Source organism: Centruroides vittatus, unplaced genomic scaffold, assembly GCF_030686945.1.
Source record: "Centruroides vittatus isolate TY-2023 unplaced genomic scaffold, ASM3068694v2 contig_549, whole genome shotgun sequence".
NCBI classification, from domain to species: domain Eukaryota; kingdom Metazoa; phylum Arthropoda; class Arachnida; order Scorpiones; family Buthidae; genus Centruroides; species Centruroides vittatus.
This window is the reverse complement of record NW_027122325.1, coordinates 4,858,696-4,883,042: the sequence shown is the minus strand read 5'-3', so window position 1 is coordinate 4,883,042 and position 24,347 is coordinate 4,858,696. Positions and strand designations below refer to the sequence as shown.

The window sequence follows — 24,347 nt, the reverse complement described above, 5'->3', positions numbered from 1 at the left end:
TTTTTATCTATCAATTTTAACATTTTCACATTTTTTTAATTTAGATTAAAAGGATTTAACCAAATTTAGTTTACCAGCATCTCAGCTTAAACACACACATATATAACTTTTATGGTATATATCTGTTAATTTTTAAAATACATTAAGAAAATAAAATAAATGTTTATGTGACTTTAGAAATAAATATATAAAATATTGAGAAATTTGTTCACCATGTTTTCAAGAGGAATGAATAATGTAAGAGAAAAATTTATAGAGCTTAAATACTTTACATAATATTCTGAAATAATAGTATATTTTAATGATGATAAACTAATAAAAAAAATACATAAAATAAAAACATATGTAGACACATAAAATAATAAAATGCATATATATTTCAAGTTCATTAGCATTTATATACACTTGAATGTACAGTACATTAAACTCTACAACAGACAACATACATATATGCAAATTTACTGCTCCAGGTTAAAATATTAACAATAATTTGTTCAGAAGTCAAAATTTCAATTCATATTTTTACAATTATAATCATGACTATATCCCTTGTTTTCAATTGTATGCATCTGATTTTCTAAATAATTCTTCCCATTTATGTAAATAGTCGGAATAGTCTGACACTTTCTCTAAAGAATATAGTGTCAGAATTGAGAGTTTTTTTGTTACTAAAGGGCATAAGTTTATCATTAAAGTTAACATAAGTTTCAATTTAATCAACATTAATGATAAGTTAGAAAAAAAAATGGAATTTTCATAATTACAGTGTATTATAAAAACTGAAAGGATAAACAAACATATATTTACTTCACAAACTTTTATCTAAAACTTTGCATAAATTAATGATGAATGGAATTCTGATATAATTTTGAATAAAATATATATCATTTTGCTTTCTGTAAACAGCAAAAAATAATTTCTAAATTTTTTTTATACAGAGTTTTGTCATCCATTTTTCATGTTTTGCTAATTGCCTTAATTTAAAATGAAATCAATACTGAACTATAAATACAATATTGTGGTCTGAAGACCACGTGTTCTGTTACCTAACCGGCTCGTAACCAACCCCTTGGGTGGTTCACGGTGTTAAGGAGGAACAGGCCCTCATAGCATAAAAGCTTCCTGTTGTAAAAGTTAATGGGAGGAGGGGAGATATGTGGTCCAAAGATCACGTGTTCTATTGCGTGATCCTTGGGTGGGCCACAGGGTAAAGAAAGGATGGGTCATGTTTTCGGAAGAAAAAAAAAAGAGAGAGAGAGGGAGATCGCGCATGCTCAACGAAAGAAGAAGGACTTTTTAGGGAAGAAAGAATGGAGAGAGGACGTGTAGACGATAGAGTCGCGAGACTGTTTTTTTGTGTGTGTTGTTTCTTTTGTAATAGTGTCTGTTATAGCAAAGGGACAGAGTAGTGATTGGAAGGACTAAAATAAACTTTAAGTTCCTTGCATTGGAGTCATAGAGTGTGTGATTTATTTCTTTGAAGTTTCTTTTTGTTTTGTTCCTGCACGGGGAATACTCTAAAGATCGAGTACTTCCCCACATAATTGGCGTCCGCAACAGGATTTGCTCTAAAGACTCCATTTTCACACCAAGTTATAGTAGTTCAGGTTGTGAAAACACAATCAACGAAAATGGAATTCAAAACCCAGGTTAGTTCAGCAGAACAGTCGGCGATGTGTCCACCGTTAATTGCCAGATACCTTGGAATGGTCCCCACATTCACAGGGACACCATCAGACATGATTTCGATTAGAGAATTTTTCTTACAATTTGAAAACATTGCTCAGCTAGCCACATAGAGAAAGTCGGATTACCTTACAATAGCCAGCGCTAGGTTAAAAGGGAAACCTCTAACTTTTCTTAATGAGGCCTGGGCTATGTAAGGAGAAGACTATGATAAAATAAGGGAAAGAATTATTAGAAAATTTCAACAATACGTGAAGAACAGCGGAGAGGCTTTAAGACTATATACAGGTATTAGACAACGGAGAGAAGAAGATCTATGGGAGTTCCGTGTTCGCCTATGCGAAGTGGTTGACCAAGTGATCGAGGCTAATCCACATCTTAAACCTAACAAAGGACAACTACTTTTGGATCAATTTATTAGGGGCTTAGATATTCGTTTACGTCGTGAAGTACTGAACCATCAACCCGTATCGTTTGATAAAGCAGCCGAACTGGCAGAGAAGGCTAATGAGATCGAGCAAAGGTTTTTTTGTAAAGAGAGCACGTGTTATGTTAATATGGCAGAAACCACCACAAAAACTGAGGAGGATGTCACCAACAATAAGGGAGTAGGTGAACACAAGGAAGGCAATTTGAGAGAAACTGTAGAGAAGCTTGTAAGACAGGTGGAAGAACTTTCAGAGAACATGAGTTGAATGACAACCATTAACAGAAAAGACCAGATCCGAGAAGCAGCAGACTATGTGTGTTACGCTTGTGGTTACCCGGGACATATTGCACGTAACTGCCTGACAAAAACAAAACAACAGTTAAACTAACAAGGGCTTGCAATAGTGGCCAGGATTGCAGGCTCAGCCATGTTTGTAAGCTGGCCCTGAACATAAGACAAAACACTAATGGTTTACTGGTATGCGGAAGAGCAATTGGGACAACGAGGGTCCAATTTCTCATCGATACAGGGTCGGAAAGGTCGTTAATGAATCTTGACACAGTAAAGATGCTACTAGACGGAGATAATTGCGAGATAGTCAACGAAACCCTATCGGTGAAGGGAATAAGTGGACCATCTGTAACTTGTGAACCAGTAATTTGTATGAAACTCTCATGTGGTGGCAAGATCATAAAACAGAAGTTTGGGAGCGTCAAAGCAAATATGTTTATTGATTATGACGCCATTCTTGGAATCGACTTCCTGCGAAAGTGCGAAGTGATATGCAAATTGTTATATAAAATCAGCACATGGACACAGGAAGACAAAAGTAACGAGTGTACGCTCACAGTGATGAGTCATGCCACAAGTACAGTTTCAAAGGGCATAAAGGTGGATCATATCCCTCCTCCCCACCAAAGTAAAATGTTAACTTGATACATACCTTCTCTTCTTGCTTCTCCTCAAAGCTTGAGAACCTAACAGGAACATCAAAATTTTGCCATGATATCGAGCTATCTGAGTCTAGACTGATAAACACTCAGCAATATAGAATACCCCACATTATGCTTCCCAAGTTTAAAGAGAAAATAAACTCCTACCTGGAGGCTGGAATCATAGAAGAGAGTAATTCTCCTTGGAACTCTCCCATACACATTGTAAACAAAGACGATGGAGACATTAGATTTACGTTGGACTTATGATGGATAAATGACGTAACCATTAGTCAGGACTTCCCTATGATGAGGGTTGATGATATTCTGACACAATTCAGAGGAAGTAAGGTGTTTTCAGTCCTTGATTTGAGCTTGGGGTACTTTCAGATCCCCATCAAGAAGGAGAAAAGGGAAGTTTTTGCTTTCTCCACGCCCTGGGGGAAATATCAACTGTGTCGCATGCCCAAGGGTGGAAAAAACAGTGGTCGCTACTTCCAGAGTGTGATGAATTGCGTCTTGGCTCGTTTCATAGGACATTCGTGCTTTGTATTCCAAGACGACATTGTCCTATTCTCTAGCAACTTAGACGAACATATATCACTCATCCATAATGTTATGGAGGCCATAGATAAGGCAGAACTAAAATTAAATCCAGAGAAGTGTAAATTTTGTGTCCCTGAGATAAGATACTTAGGCCACATCATAAATGGAAAGGGAATCAAACCTGACCCTGAGAACGTCAAAGCGATAACGGACTTACCGACGCCATCTCGCACAAAGGACGTTAGAGCATTCCTCGGAATGGTCAATTATTACCAACCATTTATTCAAAATCTTGCCCATATAGTACAGCCCTTAACCGATTTAACTAAAAAGGGAGCAAAATTCGATTGGAATTATAAATGTGAAAAGAGTTTTAAGAGAATTAAAGAAATGTTAGTTAACACCCAAACGGGACATCCTGATTTTGGGAGCAAATTCCTTTTGAGTACTGATGCCAGCGAGGGATGCATAGGGGCAGTGTTGAACCAGAGGGTGGGGGCCAGTGTTATAATTGTCACAAAGGAAAAGCCCCCATCCAGGATTTCAAAACAGCGTCACGCCCCATGGTCAAAGTCTCTATTGATCTTATAGGACCACTCCCAGTAACAGAACAATCAAACCGCTATATACTTGTATTCATTGATTTATTCTCAAGATATGCTGAAGCTGTGGCCATCCCCTCCCAAGATGCAAACACAATCGCCGAGGCATTCTTTTGCAATTTCATCTGCCGATTCGGGTGCCCGATCATACTAATATCGGATCGAGGACCGAATTTGACATCTAGTACGATGGAGGAAGTGTGCCGAATGTTAGAGGTCAAACAAAGAGTGACAACCACATACTGTCCCACGTCTAATGGCCTCATCGAACAGTTTAATAAAACAATTGTTGAAATTATCGCACGCATATCAGATGGGGATAATTGTAATTGGGATACCCACCTCCCAGCAGCCATGTTCGCGAATAGAAACGCTGTAAATTCAGCCACAGGTGAGACGCCCAATTTTTTAATTTACAATTTTGACCCCCGCTTCCCTAATGGTGACAAGATAGACAGAGTCGAGTGGAACCAGAACATAGAAAGTTACCACTCAGATCTCATGGAGAGACTCGAGACTGCGCATAAAATAGCGTGTGCTCTGAGTGACGAGAGCAAAAGAATGAGTTGGGAATATTGGAATAGACACCGCTCTCTCCGAAAATTTGAAGTAGGAGAATTAGTATGGCTAGCACGACCTCTTCATGATCCTACAAAATGGAAATTCTCTGCAAAGTATTTGGGGCCTTTCCACATAGTTGATAGGATAAATGAAGTGAACGTAAGAATAAGGGGATGTAAGGATGGGGATGACCAAACAGTCCACATTGACCGGCTCAAGAGGTATGTTGGTCCCGAGAGCAAGTTGGCTAATCTTAGAAAAAAGAGAGGCCGTACGCCCCGAAAATTACCAGTCAGAGCTGACGAGATACAAGATAACGAAGAGGAGGAACAAATCGAACATAGGGCATATAGACAAAGGGAAACTGTTCTACCAGAAAATGATGAGAATTATAAGGATCAAGGTGAGAGAATACCTCAAACTGAAGATAGTTTGAGTAGTGGGTACAACTTGAGAAGGCGTCAAATTGACTTCCGTGCATTGAGTCATGGAAACTACAATTAGATATTAAACTTTGTAGATACAAAATGTAGCATATTGGCAAGCCCAACATTACTTATAGTGTAAAAAAAAAAAAAATTTCTGTTTGTTGTTGTTGTAAAGGTTAATGGGAGGGGGGAGATATGTGGTCCAAAGATCACGTGTTCTATTGCGTGATCCTTGGGTGGGCTGCAGGGTAAAGAAAGGATGGGCCGCGTTTTCGGAAGAAAAACAGAGAGGGGGAGGGAGATCGCGCATGCTCAACAGAAGAAGAGGAACTTTTTCGGAAGAAAGAAGAGAGAGTAGACGTGAAGACGATAGAGTCGCGAGACTGTTTTTTTGTGTGTGTTGTTTCTCTTGTTTTAGTGTATGTTATAGCGAAGGGACAAAGTAGTGATTGGAAGGACTAAAATAAACTTTAAGTTCCTTGCATTGGAGTCATAGAGTGTGTGATTTATTTCATTAAAGTTTCTTTTTGTTTTGTTCCTGCACGGGGAATACTCTAAAGATCGAGTACTTCCCCACAATATATTCTTCAGTATTGTAAAAATGAATATAGTGGATTTAAAATATTGTGTACATAAACAGTCCTTCAGAAAAATTGCAGTAGAAAAACCATAAAGGCTTTGATATAGTCAAAAATATCCAGTGAAATTCAATAAGCCAGTGAGGATAATTTTTATAACTCTAAACCCTTTAATCTTTACGGTGGAGCACTAACAGAATTTTTTAATGCCCATCATAGATTCTCCAGGAGCGAACTCAATGGTTGCCATTGTGGAAGGTTAAAGCTAGACATTTCTGATTAAATCATCTATGAGTTTTTACTGAGGTTCTGATCTGGAATTAAATCCAGCTTCCTGAGGATGGCAAGTTGATTCCTTTCCCTCCTGGGCCATACAGTAACAGTACTAGTAATGACACAATGCCAACAGTGCACCGAAAGATCTTTCAGTATATTGAATATTTTTTTATTGCAAATGCTTTGAAAGATAATTTTTTACAAAATACTGTATATAAACATTGTAGTTTTATAGTAATGTAAAACAGTAGCACACTCAAAATTTAATCTTGAGGAGCCAAGTTGAACGGGTAAAAAACTTTTTAATGAAAACTCAATAAAATTCCTACTTTATGTGACCACAAATTTATAAGTAATAGAAGACATGACATAATATAAATAAAAAATAAATTTTGATAAGAAAAAATTTGTTGAGAATTTACTAGTGTTGTTTTCCTTTTATTTCGGAGTGTGCCAGAGCCCCTCGGTCCCCTCTGGGTGCACTACTGATGTGAAAATCCTCGAATTTATCTAATTACTAAAATTTATAGAAAATTTTTATTCTGGTCTAACTAGTTCTGGATTTTACTTTATAAATAATAGTTCAAAAATAATAAGATAAATTCTGTGGCAAATCATTCTGTATAAAATAATGAACATAAAGCATTATTTCATTTAAGCCTTATTGAGATATTGAAAGTTTTGTGACAATCACTATACATAAAACCAATATCCACCAAGTAATTACAAAAATCTACAAAAGCAAACATTTTCAGCATGATGATAACTGTTCAACATGGATGAAAACATTTGCTTTTGTAGACTTTTGTAGTTAATTGCTGGATATTGGTTTATGTGTAGTGATTATTTACATATACCCAGTTGGAGTTGTTGAATTGAGAGTTTTGTGATGTCATAACAGTCAGTTTTGTACATTTCTTCTTATACATGAAGTATTGAACATTAACATGTATTAAGCAAAGACAAAATGTTCTACTTTATATTTTAAGTGAGATAAAATTATTTGATGCATATGTTCTTACATATCTGCAGCTTGCATTTCATGATGTACTAAAGTGAGAAAAAAAAGTAAGAGTAAACTGCAAATATAGTATAGGAAAAAGTTGGATAATGATGCTCAGCAGGCAATCCTACTCAGGTATCTTGAAACAGAATGGAATTATGAATGTGTGATTAATGTAGCCAGCTAGCAAATGTCATCATAAGTCTACAGTCATGTAATAGTCACCATCAGAAGTAAAGTTTCTTTTGCTCATGTGTTGTTTTTGAGGTGATCTCTTAGAAAATTTTGAAAGTTTCAGCTGAGGATAAATACATCTTTATTTTAAATTGTTAGTTTTAATCATTATATGTATAAACTACATATGTTTAGCTTCCCATTTCTGCTTATTGTTTAATTTATAATATGCTGTTAGACCAACCAAAAAGTATCAGAATCCAATATGGTGATGAAGGGTAATGACACTCACATAAGCTAAGTATAACAATCAGTGCCTCTAAGTGATATTTCAACTGTTTCTTGTATTTCAAATAATACTGTGACAAAAATTGAGTAGACATAATAAAAATATTCACAAATTTTAACAGTTACTCCAGAAAATCACAAACTAGAGGCATCAGAAAGCAAAAATCTAAGAAGACCCAGATAAAAATACAAAAATTACTGCAGAAGTGTAGAAACCCAAAATAATTATAAATTTGACTATCGTAGTACATAAATCTTCAAGTGAAGCTATGAGTACCAAAGCAAAACCATTTGAGTGGTAATACCTGACCATGTTGAGTATTCCCACTTGATAGATAGCATTGGAAATTGATAAATAAAAATTTTAATAACTTTTATATAGCCTATAGTAAATAAATCCAATTGTAAAGTATACTTTCAAGTTATATTTTTATTAATAAAGTTTTGATGTTTATATAAATTTGAGTGTGTTATTTTAGTTTTCTCTTAAGTGCACAACATTACCCATTTTCTCCTACAGCAAATTAAATTTTTTTCTGTTTCAATCATAGATTAATAAAAATAATGCTCACTAAATGATCATTATTTTTCAAAAATTGTAATAGTTTCTTTTAATAGTAAAAATAAACAAAAAAAGAAAAGAACTTCATATAATCCTCAGGTAGTTTAATAAAAGAGATTGGGGTTAGCTATAACATGTATATTTCAGCCTCTCCTGCTTTGGAACAATCAACATTAAACATTAAAAATATTGATGTGAAGGAACTAGAATGGAAAATTGGAAATTAAATGCTTAAACAACTAAAATATTTTAAAATTTTCCCAAAATTCTTTGTAGTTCTATCTGAGTCATCTATATTTTGGCATAGGTATGACACATTAACTGCACCAATCTGTTTCTGCTCCTTTGTAGCAATAACCTTACTTGGTGTCTGAACTGTTAGACAAGCCTTATCAACATTGTAAACATTGTGTGGTTCAAACTTGTGCTTTTCCATCATTTCAGGAAGGTTATCAAAAGAATTTCTTGCATTCAGTGTATTCATTAGGTGAAATTTGTGGCTATTGCAAGGCTAGTCAACTCAGGTTTTTTAATGGATAGTTGGATGCTTTGCTTTAAAAAGTCATTTGGCCAGTCAACTCCAGCCATTTCATTTTCATTCCACTTTTCTGGAGTCTAAGTTGAAGGTGAAAATTAACATCCAGGCGTTAAGTGTGTACTAATATCGCTATAATTACTAGCGCTTTCTACGAAACTATTTTCGTCTTTGTCAGGTAGATAAAAACGGTTAAAATCCTTTTTCGAACCAAAAATCTTTTTTCGAAATGAAAAAACCGCTTTAGAACTTTGGAACAAAAACAATGATGGAACTGAGCGAGAAGAAATTTAAACATGCGCGCGTGGTGGCGTAGTGCATGCGCTATAAATTATCGAGATGTGGAGCTAGAGGTGTTGTCTTAATCTGTTATATAAGTTGACCCACATAAGAGGCAAATCAAGCGTGGGAGTGTTGCACAGATTTAGTGCAGCTGTAAGAAAGGCATCCCAAATAAACACGATGCTCCTGTTATTACAATGCCTGAGCATCACCACCTGGTTTCATAGCGGGGTGTATAGGTGCTGTAACACCATTCTTGCTAGTTCGGTATCCCCTTTGCCTGCCCTGATGGAAAGTTGGTGTTCGGAAATACGACAAGCCAACATTCTAGTTGTCGCACCAAAGTAGTGGGTGCGAATACCGGATGCAGTATTTTCCAATGGAATAGAGTAAACTCCGGACCTCTCTAGTACGGAGGTAGCATCCCTGTCATTGCACAGTAGCCTCCTAAGATTTGGCCGTGGGGAGACTGGTAGAAAGAGCACGTGTTGCCTAAAAACACGGCAAATACGTATGGTGACTCGGCCACAGAATGGTAATGCGGGAAGGACTACCGTGCATTCGTTTGGAACATGTAACGCTGTGGGAGGAAAGAGCGATCTTTTGACCTTGTTTAGGACGTACCTGTACTTGGCATTAGTGTACCCCGCTGCATTTACTGCTGAGCGAATGGCATTAAGTTCAATGTCGACAGCAGTTTGATTGGTAGATAACAAAAAAGCCCTTCTAATTAATGGGGCAATAGCTGCATTAACATAATGCTGTGGCTGGAAAGCTGTAGCAGGGATTAAAGGTGGTAAGCAGCTGAATTTATGGAACACGGAGTACGATAAAGCTCCCTGGGATTTGGAGATGTTTAGATCTAAAAACGCAATAGCCCCTTCGTTTTCTTTTTCCCAGGTAAAACCAGATAAAACCAGGTTCCCAGGTACTTTCAAGATTTTTTCTAAAAACAGTTGATCCTTGAATCATGCCTGACAAAAACCACAACAGGTAGATGCACTAATTTACTCTCTTGTGGTGATTTTAGTAGCGAGTATCATAAGATAAAATGGTTGCGTTACAATTGTTTCCAGTCTTCGCTACTCAAAACATAAATAAACTTATTCTCTTTACTGGTACTGTTATAATAAAAATAAATGGTAATAGTCATAAATAATAATCTGATAAACAAAATAAATGGTAAAGAATTTTAAGATAACTAGTAAATAACAACTATGTATACATTATCACACACAACTCCATTTCCACACAACACACAATCACATGCAACATCATTAACACACAATGACTCCATATCTATATTAGCAAATGTAACAGGGCTAAAAATTTATATTTGTAGCTGTTGCCTTGTGATGCATTGTATGATTCTGCTGAAGATGTGAGGAATATCTCCTTAAAATATTTTGTGTAAGTAAAACTGCGGAAGTAAAATTTTTGTGGACTCGCTTATTCAATGTGTCCACAGGTGAATAAGGTGTGTATGTAAAAGAATTTGTATTGCTTCTACATCATATTTACATATAATTTAAATGAGATGTTCATTATGATACTTAATATAGAAATTTAGAGTTAGCAAAATTTCAGTTGTTATTACTGGCTCAACAAGTGGCAAGTCAATTAAATCACTGAACACTAGTAGTTGGTCTGGCACCAACAGAAGCCCATGGAGTTTTCTGAGCTTTTTTCTCATGTATAACACCCAAATAGAAAGAGCCAGCTTCCCATAGATATTCCTTCTGGGGGGACATCTCTTGACAGAATCCCTCTTGCATTACTTTAACCCATCAATTGCTATTATCTAAATTAGAAAATCATTTCAAGAATAATCTAATTTTTAAATAAAATTTTAAAATTTTTGGCAAAGACTGCAATTAATGATGAAAACTTATAATTCTTTCTAACTTATAAAAACAATAATATTTAAATTTTTTAATATGGACTGAAATTTTATACTTCAAATATAAAATCGAAAAGGTTTACCAAGAATAGTGTAACTTTATGCTAATTATACATAAAACAAATCTGGTTAAAAATTTTTCTTCAAAACTTTTAAGTATTTTAAAAGTAATAATTATTTTCCTTCACTGTCTAGATTTTGGAGACATTAATAACAATTACGTTACTTCATTATTATTTTTGTAATTTATTAATTAGTGTTTAAGAGAGAAATTATTTTAAATTTAATTTTCTAAAATTAATAACAATTATTGATTTACATCACGCAGCAGCTATAAAAATATGAAAAGACATATTAGATCATTTTAAGACTGAAAGCAGATTTTACTACACGTGAGTTTAATAAATGACTGTTTTAGAGCAACGGTTCCCAACATTTACCAGTCCATGTACCTCTTTTGTCGGAAATTTCATATACGGTATCCTTAAATTAAGCCAACCATATCATTGACAATTCAGAATAAGTGAAAATTGAGTCTAAAACTGATTGAACTTTCGGTTATTTTTTAAAATTTATTTATTTTTTGATCTATAAATAAAAGCAAGCAAAATGGGAAACTCTGGATACAGTACCTAAACAGTGCAGCATGAGTTTATATACTTGATGACGGACTGGAAAGTTTGTTGCACTAATTATTAAATCACCATTGCAAATAAAACTTTTGAACTTACTGATTTTTAATTATTAATTTGAAATTTAAAGTAAGTCTATTGCAGTACTTACTGCATTTTAGCAAATTATGCATGAAGTTCACCAATAAAAAGAAGTCAAAATAACTGAATAGGTCTTCAGAAATATATAAAATACCAAATAGTTACAGATATAATTCACATTATATAATTCTTATTTAGAACTATATCACATTATATTACACATCTTGCCACTAAATATAAAGATTACATTAAAAAAAATGATCGAGAAACAAATGAGTTAGGTCGCATGTTTTGTTAAGAATTGTGTGTATACGTATGTGTGTTTTTAAATTTATAAAAATTTTTTTTTCTTCGTTATACTGAATGACTGTAATTTATAAGTACTGTATTGTACATATTCAAATTTTTGTTTACTTAATCTAGTTTATTATTTGATGCAATAAAAGTACATAGCTACTAATTCAATTAAGTGTATTATTTATGAATTTTTCTTATGGATTATATTTAATTGTTCATAAATGTCATAAATAATTTTGTTATATTTTTAATGAGATCTTATCTAATATTGTTCCTTTGCTTGCATGGGCAGTATTGAATCCAAAAGTCTCCCAAATAAAAATGTCTGAAGTCAATACTGTACATGGGGCCCCTAATTCAAATTTGACTGGGTCACATGAAGTTATAACGGACTACTGTTAAAATCGGTCTCTTGTTAAAAAAAAGGTAGTCAAATAGATGAATAGATCTTCTACGATAATTATCTTGATTCTAAAAATAAATCAAATGTAATTAAAATTTAAAGTCTATTCGATATTTTAATTTTTTAAAAACCAATTTAATGTAGATTTTAATATCCGATTTAACATTTAGAATATTCATTGTTTCAATAATAAATCGTAATTCTAAAACTATCGACTTTATTTAACATTTATATAACATTTGCTTAATAGAGTATTTTATTGTAAGAGCATCCATTTTCAGAGAAACGTTAAAAAGATGTTAAGTTTTCAGTATTAAATCTTATATATATAATTCTCCTGTCACAATTTTTGTTACCGTACTCCTCCGAAACGGTTTTACCGATTTTTACCAAATTTTGTATGCATACTCAGTAGGTCTGAGAATCGGCTACTATCTATTTTTCATACCCCTACACCATTTCCCCCTTTCAAAAATATATTTATACATGGATTACGCCTTTTACGTTCAACAGATGGCGCTACCTTCCGACGACCTAAGTTTGCTTTTCTGTGAGGCATTCTGCTTTTCTGTGAGAATGGACTGAAGCAGATCATTTTCTATCTATCTATATAAATAAAATATAACGTTCGTTTGTTCCTACCGTTGCATTCGAATACGCACGTGTTTTTATATAATATACATGTCGAAATTCCCCTCACTGGGGGGAGATGGACGGGATTAAGGCTTACCGTGAAGAACTCGGCTTCTATTATACTATTTTACATGCGGTTTTTTGCGTTTTTAATTGCGTTTTAATAGGTTACGTCAACAGAATATACACTAAAAAGAGATTTTTCGATATTCCCCAGCGGGAAAAGTGACGGGATTAAGGCTTACTGTGAAGAACTCGGCTTTTATTATACTATTTTAGATGAGTTTTTGATTGCGTTTTATAGGGTACGTCAAGAGAATGTACACTAAGAAGGGATTTTTTGAAATTCCCCCCACGGGGGAAGTGTTATACATTTATAATAGATACATTTTGAGCCACAACAACGCGTGGCCGGGTCAGCTAGTTACTTCATATTTTCTTTACGTTGTGCAGATTCCATTAACTTTTCTCCAGAAATTCTGAACATCCTAACATTCCTAAATAGCGCCAACTTCGTAGAGTGTCAATGAATACAGTAATACCTCAATTTTCGTTGACTTCGGTTATCGTCGGCGTGCTCAAGTGACCCGCTGCTAGTTTTGCGAAAACAAAGAGCGACCCAAGCGTTTTCCGGCGCAGTGTGGCATTATTTCTCGTTGTGTGAACATTACCCCGCGACGACCCACCAATGGTCAACGGTTCCGTTTCCTAAACACTGGGAGTTCAATCGTGAATTCGCGCTTCACCACAGCGGGCTGGCCAAGTTTTCCGGGTTTTCTCCACGTTTGTAACGCCTGAATAGGGGCCAGTTACCTTTAAACGGATTTCCCGGAAGGCATTATTCCCCTCGATACGACCACCATAAACGCATACAACTACTATTACATGACAATTACGTCACACTTTACCACGGGGCGATATAGGCTAGAAGCTTATGTCCAATCAGCTTCTACAAGACAAGATATTACCCCGCGCGTCTAGCCAAACAATTCCATTGCTTTCATCTTAATGCTAATTATCTTATCTTTAATCTTAATGCTTCTATCTTTATGCTAATTAGTTTTTTATGTTAATTTTTTATTGCTTTTAGTATTTAACGCTATATTAATTCTCTATAAAATGTGTTTTTGGTATGTATTTTGGAGTGTCTAGAACGAATTAATTGGATATACATTGATTCATATGGAAATAATTGCCTCGGTTTTCGCCGATTGTTTTCGGACGGATTATCGACGAAAACCTAGGTATCACTGTACTTAAAAACGGATTTACTCAAATATTAAATACAGAACCTCTTTCAGCATCTATGAATTGTTAAATGTACGACATTACAAATATACACGAGGGTTATGTCATAATTATTGATCTCTAATGAATAAAAATGCATGAAGTGGGTTGTACTAGTACTTACCAGAGCTATTTTCAGAGAACATGGACCGCTCTATTGCAGCTAGAATGGCATTTATTGATGAGAATCGATCTCGTAGGGTACAAGAAATTCCTTGAACATACGATTTGCATTTTGCCACGATAGACCTGCACGCGTGCAGGTCTATCGTGCTGTCAAAATCGGCTGTTCTTCCTATGATTTTTCCTTGTTCCAAAAGCTAAAGAAGCCTTTTCGAGATCAATGATTCTCATCCACAAATATCATTCTTGAGCAATCCAGGAATTCTATTCGTGAAAACGGCTCTGCCGATGGAGTATGGCGCCTGCCAGACATTTGGCAGCAGGTGCTACACATCGCCAGACTAATAAATATGACAAAATCCTCGCATATACACAGTCGGACTTCCATATTATGAAATTCTTCATAACATATTTTATTGAAAATTTTTGTGGAATGCGGTACCGATGCTTTTTACATTTAACGAATTTTCTATAATGAATTCTCCATGTTTCCCAGAGACAAATTACTATTCAGAAGTTTCAGTGTATATCACATATTACATGTAAAACTACGAATATGAATACAGGTACCCCTCGTACAATACGGCATTAATACAAAACAGTTTCACTCTAACAGGATTCGAGAAATGGAGACATCCACGTACAAAATGTCACAATTTTTAAGTGCAAACACCGTTATTCGATATATATATATATATATATTGTTATTGTTATATTGTTATTCGAAATATATATTGTTCAAGCAAGTATAGGTGTTGGCTTATACGTATTTGCCCATGGATTTTAGAATATTGACATTTTCAATGTTGTTTCACTCAGTTCTTTAACAAGAACTGAGCGAAACAACATTGAAAATGTCAATATTCTAAACAATTTTTATGAAACAATTTTTCATCTTTCTTGTCCTAGATTCCTATTCTAGTTTTCCGATAAATCAGGTATCCGTCGTTGATAATGGTACCCTAAAACAACCCGAAAGATTGTCGCTATGTTTTATTTTTATAGATTAAATTAAAAGTTATTACATAAAAAGGTTAAATTTTTAAAGATCTCTTAGGCAAATACAAACAAATAAAAATATCAAATATCATTTTTTATGAAAAAGTAGAGAAAAGTCAAGATGTTGCTAATACTCAGTGGTGATATTCGAACAAAGGGTTCGCTAGCAGAAAATTTTTCCCTGACAATCACCGACAAACGAAATGGAAGTTTTGGCTAGAAATAAATACAACACCTTTTCTTCCGATATATCTAATAATCAGTGGCGTATTTGGAACGTAACGAGCCCTGGGCGAAGACCAGGTAACAATTGTATATTGGTGCTGTCGACCTTTTTTTTCTGTTTTTAGGCAGAGAAATTTTTCACCCCGAATGGCACTACTCATAGTAGACAGATGTCATCATCTCTCAAAATACAATATCCTTTTTATTTCGCTGTTCATAGCCCGACACGTGTTCCACAGCCATTTTGTATTATCTCGCGCGCGTGAGATTGTGGGATCTCTCTTATGACTGGATCTAGTTTCAAGAACTCTCTTGAATCGATCGCGATTAAACCTCGTTACGGTCGAGAGAGATCGCACCAAGGCATAGTCCCCGACCTTGCTCACAATCTAGATTGAAATGCTCAGTGCGAACGGGGTATAAGGCTCTAGTTTAGTAGTATTACAGAGTATAATACGTATATTTTAATATATTTAAAAAAAAAAAAAAAACAAAACCACTGAGAAATGTTCCGTGTGTTTAACAAGGTTCGGAAAACTAAAAATTTTAACAACGGGTTCGGCCGAACCTGTGCGAACCCGCTGAATATCACCACTGCTAATACTTCAGATTAAAGTTAGCAGGAAAGCTGAGATGACGACAATATTTTGTCTAAAAGAAAACGTCCTCATGTAAGTGTTTATCAGTGAAGAAAAAATTAATATTAACATGCAATACTTTTGATTGTGATTGTTAGTTAATTATTGAATGCTTTAATAAACATATTTCACTTAATTACAAAAAAATAATAATAATATACTTTTGCTAACTTTTGGAACATAACCCTATGGTTTGTACTTTGTTTCGACATTGTTATAGCACGGATTCGCATAACACGAACCTAACTACCATATTATACGGGCGGATATTCATATATAGGCCTGTAAGATTTCAGATGTTTATAACAAAAATTTATATTCATTTAAAATTTCGTTAAAGTATTAACATAAACATTGTTGAAATGACATATCATAGAGAGCTTCTAGCCTGGAAAATCGTTGAAAGTAATACAAGTATTTCGAAAATTACAATTGTAGAGATAATAGAGACTTGTTACTCTGCTACTGGAAACATTAAAACGACATTTGAATCAAAATGCAACTTTATTACTGGTATGCATTTCAGTACAAAAGTATTTTTGAGATATTACTTTCAATCAATTATTGAAATGAATTTTAATATTCATTATAGGCCTATACATCAGTAATCTTCATATAAATATTTTAATTATCCAATTCATTTGAACTGTGAATTGTAATTATTTGTTATTTTACTGTTTCTTTAATTTTTTTGTTTTATAACTAATCTTTGATAAAAGTATTCAATTTAAACTTTCTCTACTATTTAAAGTGATATTATTGTATGTAATATTTACAATACTATTACTTAAAAATTAAGCAAAATAGTAAAAATTTTGAAATATTAATTAATAATGGTCAGAACTTATACACATATCATTTATTGATTCATCAACAAATTTATTTTTCTTTCTTGAATGTAATCAAGAAAGAACTACCAATATAATAAACTAACAATTAAGAAATTCGAAGATTAAATACGTTATAAGTAATAATTTATAAGAATATAGATCTAAATATTAATTTACAACTTTCAATGTTTTCATCAAATAATGGTAGGGTAAGCTAATCTCCCTTTATTAGGAAATAAAGAAATTGTTTTTATCAACTGCTTCCTTTTTTGAGATCCAAACACATAATTATAAAAAGAATTTTAAAATATTTAGAAGTTTTATGAAACTTATTAGTTACTACAAATTATTGGTTTCGAGTTAAATTTATTTATTTTTTTATGAAAAACTTAAGAACTGAATTAATGGGGCGAACTAACGTTCTTTTTTTTGTAGAAACTGAAGTAATTGAAAAAAATTAATTTTAAATATGATTAAAATTTGTTTCTATACTTTATTATAAAAAACCGAAAGAGGAACTTGTTTTACATTCATATATTCAACGAAAGATGATTGATTTACTTTTTAATTGAGTATCTAAGAATACAGTATTTTGATATTCTTAATACAAAGTCACAGAAAAATTTGAGATATAAACCCATTTCTGCAATAAATTGAATAATTTTTCATTTTCTATCAAAAAAAAATTCTTAATCCACGTTTTTATTGGTAAATATTGATATCCAGTTTAAGCAAATATTTTTCTGTTCAAGAAATGGTTTTCATTGCTGTAAAAACCGCATTTGTGATAAAGCTTTATTCCAAGAAAAACACAAATTTACTTTAGTTTATTCGCTATTCGTAATCGCGCTTTCATTGTCGCTTCGACACTTTTATAACTCCAAAAACATTAATTTTATGGCTTTCAAATCTATCAAAATCGGGAAAGTATTTTATTTTTAAATGGCTAGTGCTCACAAGCCATTAAGAACACTAGACAAGAAGCCTATCGTAGTAATCTTTTTTTTTAAACAAAATTCTTTAATAACAGATTCCGTACATTTCTGGTCATTTTATTTCGCAACATAATATATTTATAAACTATATTATATAACATTATATATTATACACTATAAAAAATAATATCCTTACTCTGCTATGATAAATCATATTAAATTTAATGTTTTCATTTCATGATACCATACTAATATAAACTTCTATAAATGATTTTTATCCTTTCAGAATTACAAATACAGTTTTCTAGATTGGGGATCTATTGTATCTGATCATTCATGCTCTAGGATAGTTAAACAATTAACATGAATAAGATTTTGAGATATTTGCTATTTAAAAATTCTATTACTTTTATCTTTAATCGTTTTCGAATTCCTATTATTGAGAATTACATCTTATACTTCTTTTAATTTTATCATTATAATTCATTTTTAACAAAAAGATAGTCATAGATATAAGCGATCCATTTCTATTCCTCGTTTGTTTAGTCATTTTTCATCTTTTGTGTTTTCTTTTCCCTTCTTTCTTTCTAAGTTAAATCACATTTGATAAGAATTAAAATCAAAATTATATATAAAATTTTCTTATTTTTGTACGTGATTTGTAAATACTATACACGATATTAATATTGTATTCCTTCTTTAAATATTACTAAATATATATAGGCCTATATATTTTTAATATTTTGACTTTACAGATTGTAACGTCTGTCTGTGGAAATGATTTTTCGTATCTTTTATTCTTTGTCGTTTAAAACAGGAGTCAAATATCAAATATAAAAATCCTTAAGATAATTCATTGACACGAGTCGCTCACTATTTTACAAGTAAACAAATTGCGTGAAGCTAATTATAGTTATACATTGCTAATAAAACGTCTACCCACTTTACAAGAAATCATATAAAAATTTTAAACACGTAAAAATCCTTTGATAAATTAGCATGTAAAAAAATATCGAAAATCTTGTAATAAAAAATAAATAATGTAATCTCCAATGAATAATACGAATAGATTAATTTGAAATATATCTACCTCATTTTATAAAGTGAAACAAATGAAACAGACGAAATAAAAATGTAAAGAAAAAATCATTAAGTATAACAAATGTTAGTACGGAAAAAAAGATAGTTTCATCAAAAATACAGTAATATTACACGCAAATTCACAATAGCGTAAATAAAAAGCACTGATACGTTGATAAAAAGTAAACTGCTTTTTAATGTTAAAAATACAGCAATTAAACACATATAGAATTGAATTCGTGTGTAATCAAAATTTCTTGTTTTCGAAGCTTTTAAAATCTTTATTTTAATGAGCATTTCGATTAGAAAAAAATTTTCTTAAAACACATTCTTGTATTGTCTATAATTACAAAATGTAATAACATAGTGCTCAATGATATAAAATTAGGCTATTGATGTTAATTTTCTATCGCTAGACTGAGTCAACAACTACATTATTACTATTGAATATACTGTACTTACTACTAAATTAGTTAAAATACTCTGCATAAATAGTGTAAATTGTTGCAGTTGATAAAAATTATTGTTTTATAAAACTTTTGATTTATAATTTATTTCATAAATAATTTTGAGCGTGAGATAAATAGCATACCGGGCGGCAAGGGGACACTAACGCGCTTCCGTCCCGCACTCTGCCGGTCCCCACTGTCGCCCCATACGAGTTTAAAAGTAAACAGCGTAAAAAAATGTCACAAGCAGTTGACCACTGGATGAAACAGAAAACAGGCATATCAGATCCAAATACTAGGTTACATGAACAGCCTCGAGGTAAAGAAGAGTAAAATTTAATGCATGTTCTTGTTCAGGCTTTCCTTCTTTTTATTGAGCTTTGTTACGTAGCTTATAGGTTTGCGTATAATATGCAAGAAGATGTAATACCGATATGGCAGTTCCTTGCACAATAATGTGTTGCTAGTGATGTTGGGCTATTGCTTTTTTACGTCAGCTTACCTACCTACCTACGTTAAGTCTATGCAAACAATCAGCAATGCGGGAAACCCACCTTAGAAATTTTCGATTACATTCTTGGTTATAATTTCTTAAATTAAGTTTAAAATCTTCAACGTATTTAAAAAGGTTAAAATTAAATAAGAATAAAATTTTTATGAAAATATTTCAGAATATGAACACTTGTAATTCCAATTTTTAAGCTTTCCAATACTTACCCTAAAAGACGAAACTGAGTTTATGATGAATATAAAAAGATTATGATGATCTGAAAGAACTGCTAATTTTAAATTTATACATGCAAGTTAGTTTCTTGCATGTATAAATTTAAAATTAGCAATTCTTTATTCTCAAATAATATACAGTATATGTTACGGCTACAGAATTTAGATGAAGCTAAGATTAACCGGCACCCACGAATTCGATGAAGCTAGGATTAACCGGCTAACCTTAACTTTATCCAACTTAATAGATTGTTACTTGCTTTATCCAAGTTTGTCGTATAAAGCAAGTAACAATCTATTAGGTTTGAACTTTATCCGTGTAAAACGCGCTTAATCCAAGTCACAAGTAGATACAGTAGCTGACTATCGAAAACGAATGGATGAAGCAAAACAAAACTTAAAATTCGGGCATTGTCCACTCATTTTAGATAAAACAAAAGAAAAATTGAGTTTTATTTTAGCCGGATAATCTACAATGACATATTTCCAATCCAGATTGGATGGGTAAAGAAGGATATTTTTAAATCAGCTAGAATTTATTGCATAGAAAAGGAGTTAAACGAAAATAAATGTTGCTAGTTATTTCACCAAAATATCATCGGATTTAGCTAAAAATATCATAGTTTAAAAGCTACAAATATTGTAGATTTAGCTTTGAAGTAACAAAAATAAGTACTTTGATTTATAGAGTACCGATCTGTACATACGTCTTAAATGGAGTATACCAGGGATTAATCATAGTAATAAATATAATTGGAAAAAAAAAATGAAGCTTTTAACGTCTTTGCCATTTTCGAGGTACTTGGCCTCAAATAAAAGTAGTGTTACAGTATGTTTTCACATAATTGTGTGTGCATTCGAAAATACGCCTATTTTTGTGTTTATCTTTAATTATGTTTATTAATGTGGTTCTGGAATTTACAAATGACTTCAAGTTTATCACAGACGTGAAAAAATATCAGATTGAAAAAATCTCGCAATAAATTGCTAGACACTGGTAACATATACCGTCCTGGTAACACCGTGCTAAGATTCTGGTAAATCCGTTCTATTCCCATGATAGTGGGAATAAGGCGGTGGCTAAAAAACAAAATGCTCATGCCAATGAAAATGCAACATTTACACTCACAAGTCAGAAACATCTAAACAATGATGGATAGACTCCATATTATATGAACAAAGCCCAAGTTTTTATTTCTTGCTTCATCCATCCATTTTTTGGATAATAGTTTTGTTTGCTAGTGACTTGAATAAGGCGCATTTTAGAAGTTTAACTGTTGCCACGAGTCATGTGCTGGTTCTGTCTTCTTTAGAATAAGTCAAAATATATTGTTGTTTTAATCAAAGGATTGGATAAAGTTAGCAATAGCCCATTAATACTAGCTTTATCCGCTTCACGGACTTTAGCATAACATGTGCAGTATAAACTATCAAAAGATTTAATTTATAAAATAAATATAAATTAGAAAAATGTATAAACGTAGAAAATATGTGAATATTTATTTAAATATTATTTAACTACAGGGAAAAAATATATCAGTTTGAGAAGTTGTCATCAATCAAACATGTTTATAAAACGGTCTATTTTAAATTACTATTAAAAAATTTTTATAACACTCATACTCGTTTAATAGTCTAGTAAAATAATTTAAAATAAAATAATAAAAGGAATGGTAACTATTTTCGTGTAAATCGAAAATGTTATCTACTGATCCGTTATCAAATGCACTGTCACAAATTAATAAATATAAAATTTAAACTTGACAGCAAATATTTTGTTTATAAATAGGATATACCGTATATGAATTGACTAAAGATTTTTAAAAAATCTTACTTATCACAAGGTGGAAGGCCGGAGGTAATAATTCTTTCATCATATAGAGGAGAACATGGAAAACCATCTCCTTCTGGAAGCTTCAAAAGCCGCCTAGATCTAGTTCTAATTTCTGGCACAATTCGTCCTTCAGAAGTAATACAACCTTCTTCTTGAATACTCCATTCACTCCACGGACTTAAAACGCAATTTACCCGTACTATGCAATTCTGTACAGTCTCGATTGTTTTATAATTATGTTGACAAAAGCTAAAAATATATATAATTACAATTTTAATTTATATTTTCCTTATATATATATAATACATTAACAGTTATTCATTTAACATTAAAGTATCGGATTTATTCATTTTCAATATTATTTTATGATAAATTCATCAATTTTCGTAATTTTCAAAATAATATTTAGTTAAAATATTCATATTAAAAATATGCGAAAAAAAATTTAATAAATCGCATCTACTGAATACGATGGATGCTTTTTCAATTGAATCCAATTTATAAAACTTAGCTCAAAATTAATGAAGACTAAATTTTACTTGTAATTTATTATATTTGTTGCGGCAGAGCAATTGACCTTAATTACAATATTCGATAATCGCAAAATCCATTGAGCTGAACAAGCAGCAGTTTTCGAACGGTTCAACTCTTTGGTCTCCAAATCGATTCTTGCCAAAAACAGACGAAAACGATGGTTAAGTACCGACAGGAAAGAAGATTGCTTTTCCAATTTCCTTTCCACTTTAACTACGTTCAATTATACGGTCATGAAACATCTTTTTAATTATCAGGTAAGGAGTATGGAAAAGTCTTTTGTTGTTTCTATTGTCTGGTGGCAGACCGTTGAGTGAAAAGTGTCTGGAAGCCAACTCTGCACAAACTGTCGCGTTCAGACTCTATTCACTATTCTGAATGACGAGTTGTGAAGTTGAGAGATACAAGGAGACAATAGTCTGGAAGGTCTTCATCTTCGCATCTGACGATAATTACAGCGACATTAAAGAATCGAGAATTCTCTTTATCGTAATGATTCTTTTCAATTCGAAAATAATCAACCGCGCTACTTTTATCCTGTTAACTATTAATAACTTAAATAACGGCTTCCTTTTATTCTAAATAATACCTTCCGCATTTTTTAAACTATTTAGATATTCATTAATTCAAGCACAATTACATCTGTTTTCGTAAACAACTTTGTAAGTTAACGTCCAAATTCTTACATAATTAAACTGTTACCAGTTAATTTCCTTACGTAAAGTTATATTTTCAAATTAGTTTAATTTCCATCAAATCATTTCCATTCAAAATTTCTCTGTAATTAATTTTAAAGATACATGATAATAAATCTTAAGTGAACATCATAACAATAAAAATAATTATAATTTAAAATTAAATGCAAAGCTTATGTCTATTTAATAATCTTTAATTAAGTAGAAATTATAGATGCAGAGTGTCGATTATTAGCTGTTATCAGGAATGTTTTAATTAAAATTAAATCGTAATCAAGTAAATAATCGCAACTCTTTTGTACTATAAATTTCATTTTTCTATTAATATGTATAAATATTAATCTAATATAATTGATATAATTCATATAAAAATCGTACAGTACATATTAAGCAGAAAGAAGGGCAGAAACATCTAAAAATAGAATTGAATTTCTATGTTTTCATTATTGTAAAATCAACAAAATCATTTCTGTAGTTCAGTTAAATAGTCATATATAATAATAATAATAATAATAATAATAATATACTTCATACAGTATTACACGATTAATTGATCTCCATGTAATAACGAAAAAAGTAATTGCAATACCTGAGATCGACGATATCACCTAAATCGGTCAGACAGGTGATATTTCTCACACGCTGACCAATCTCGGGACGATGCTGATAATTCGTTTTTATACTGTCTGGTTTCAAATGTGGAGAACTAATGCACGGACTCCATCGCCCAATTTTTAATAAATAACGTGGTTTCTGTAATGGACGCTGAAGACAAGCAGCCATATTTGAACACGGCTCCATAATACTTAGAGGCGGACAAGTCCGACCTTCCTTATTGGGTGCAACTAAAACAATTCTGGATTTTGTGCGATTTACAGCTTCGCATCCATTACAGGATGTCCACGGTTGAAAATCTGTTACGATGCAATCCTGAGGACAATCTTTGCTGCATGGCAGAGTGTCATCTGGCTTTTTATCGAAACGAGCACACGCAGCTCCTTCCACTTTTTCACTGATACCCTCAGGAGATGTATAGATGCAGGTAACAGTCCTAACCGCACGACCAGTTGTTTCCCTGCAAACGTTCGATGTTTCGCTAACTTCCACGGATAAACAAGGCCCCCATTCTCCCACTCTCCACCTGAAAACAAGAATTAATGGAGTAA

The 24,347-nt window shown here is 32.5% G+C and overlaps 1 protein-coding gene across 3 annotated transcripts in view; it reads right to left on the bottom strand.

Annotated features, from left to right (window-relative positions):
- Positions 1–24,347, bottom strand: part of LOC136978733 (thrombospondin type-1 domain-containing protein 7A-like) — a 127,167-nt gene that overhangs the window by 59,610 nt on the left and 43,210 nt on the right. For all 3 annotated transcript variants that reach the window (XM_067274529.1, XM_067274528.1, XM_067274527.1), the window contains 2 exons: positions 23,771–24,322; positions 21,953–22,201 (listed from right to left, as the gene is read on the bottom strand). In XM_067274529.1, coding sequence (XP_067130630.1) covers positions 21,953–22,201; positions 23,771–24,322 — 801 coding nt within the window. The remainder of the gene's footprint in view (positions 1–21,952; positions 22,202–23,770; positions 24,323–24,347) is intronic.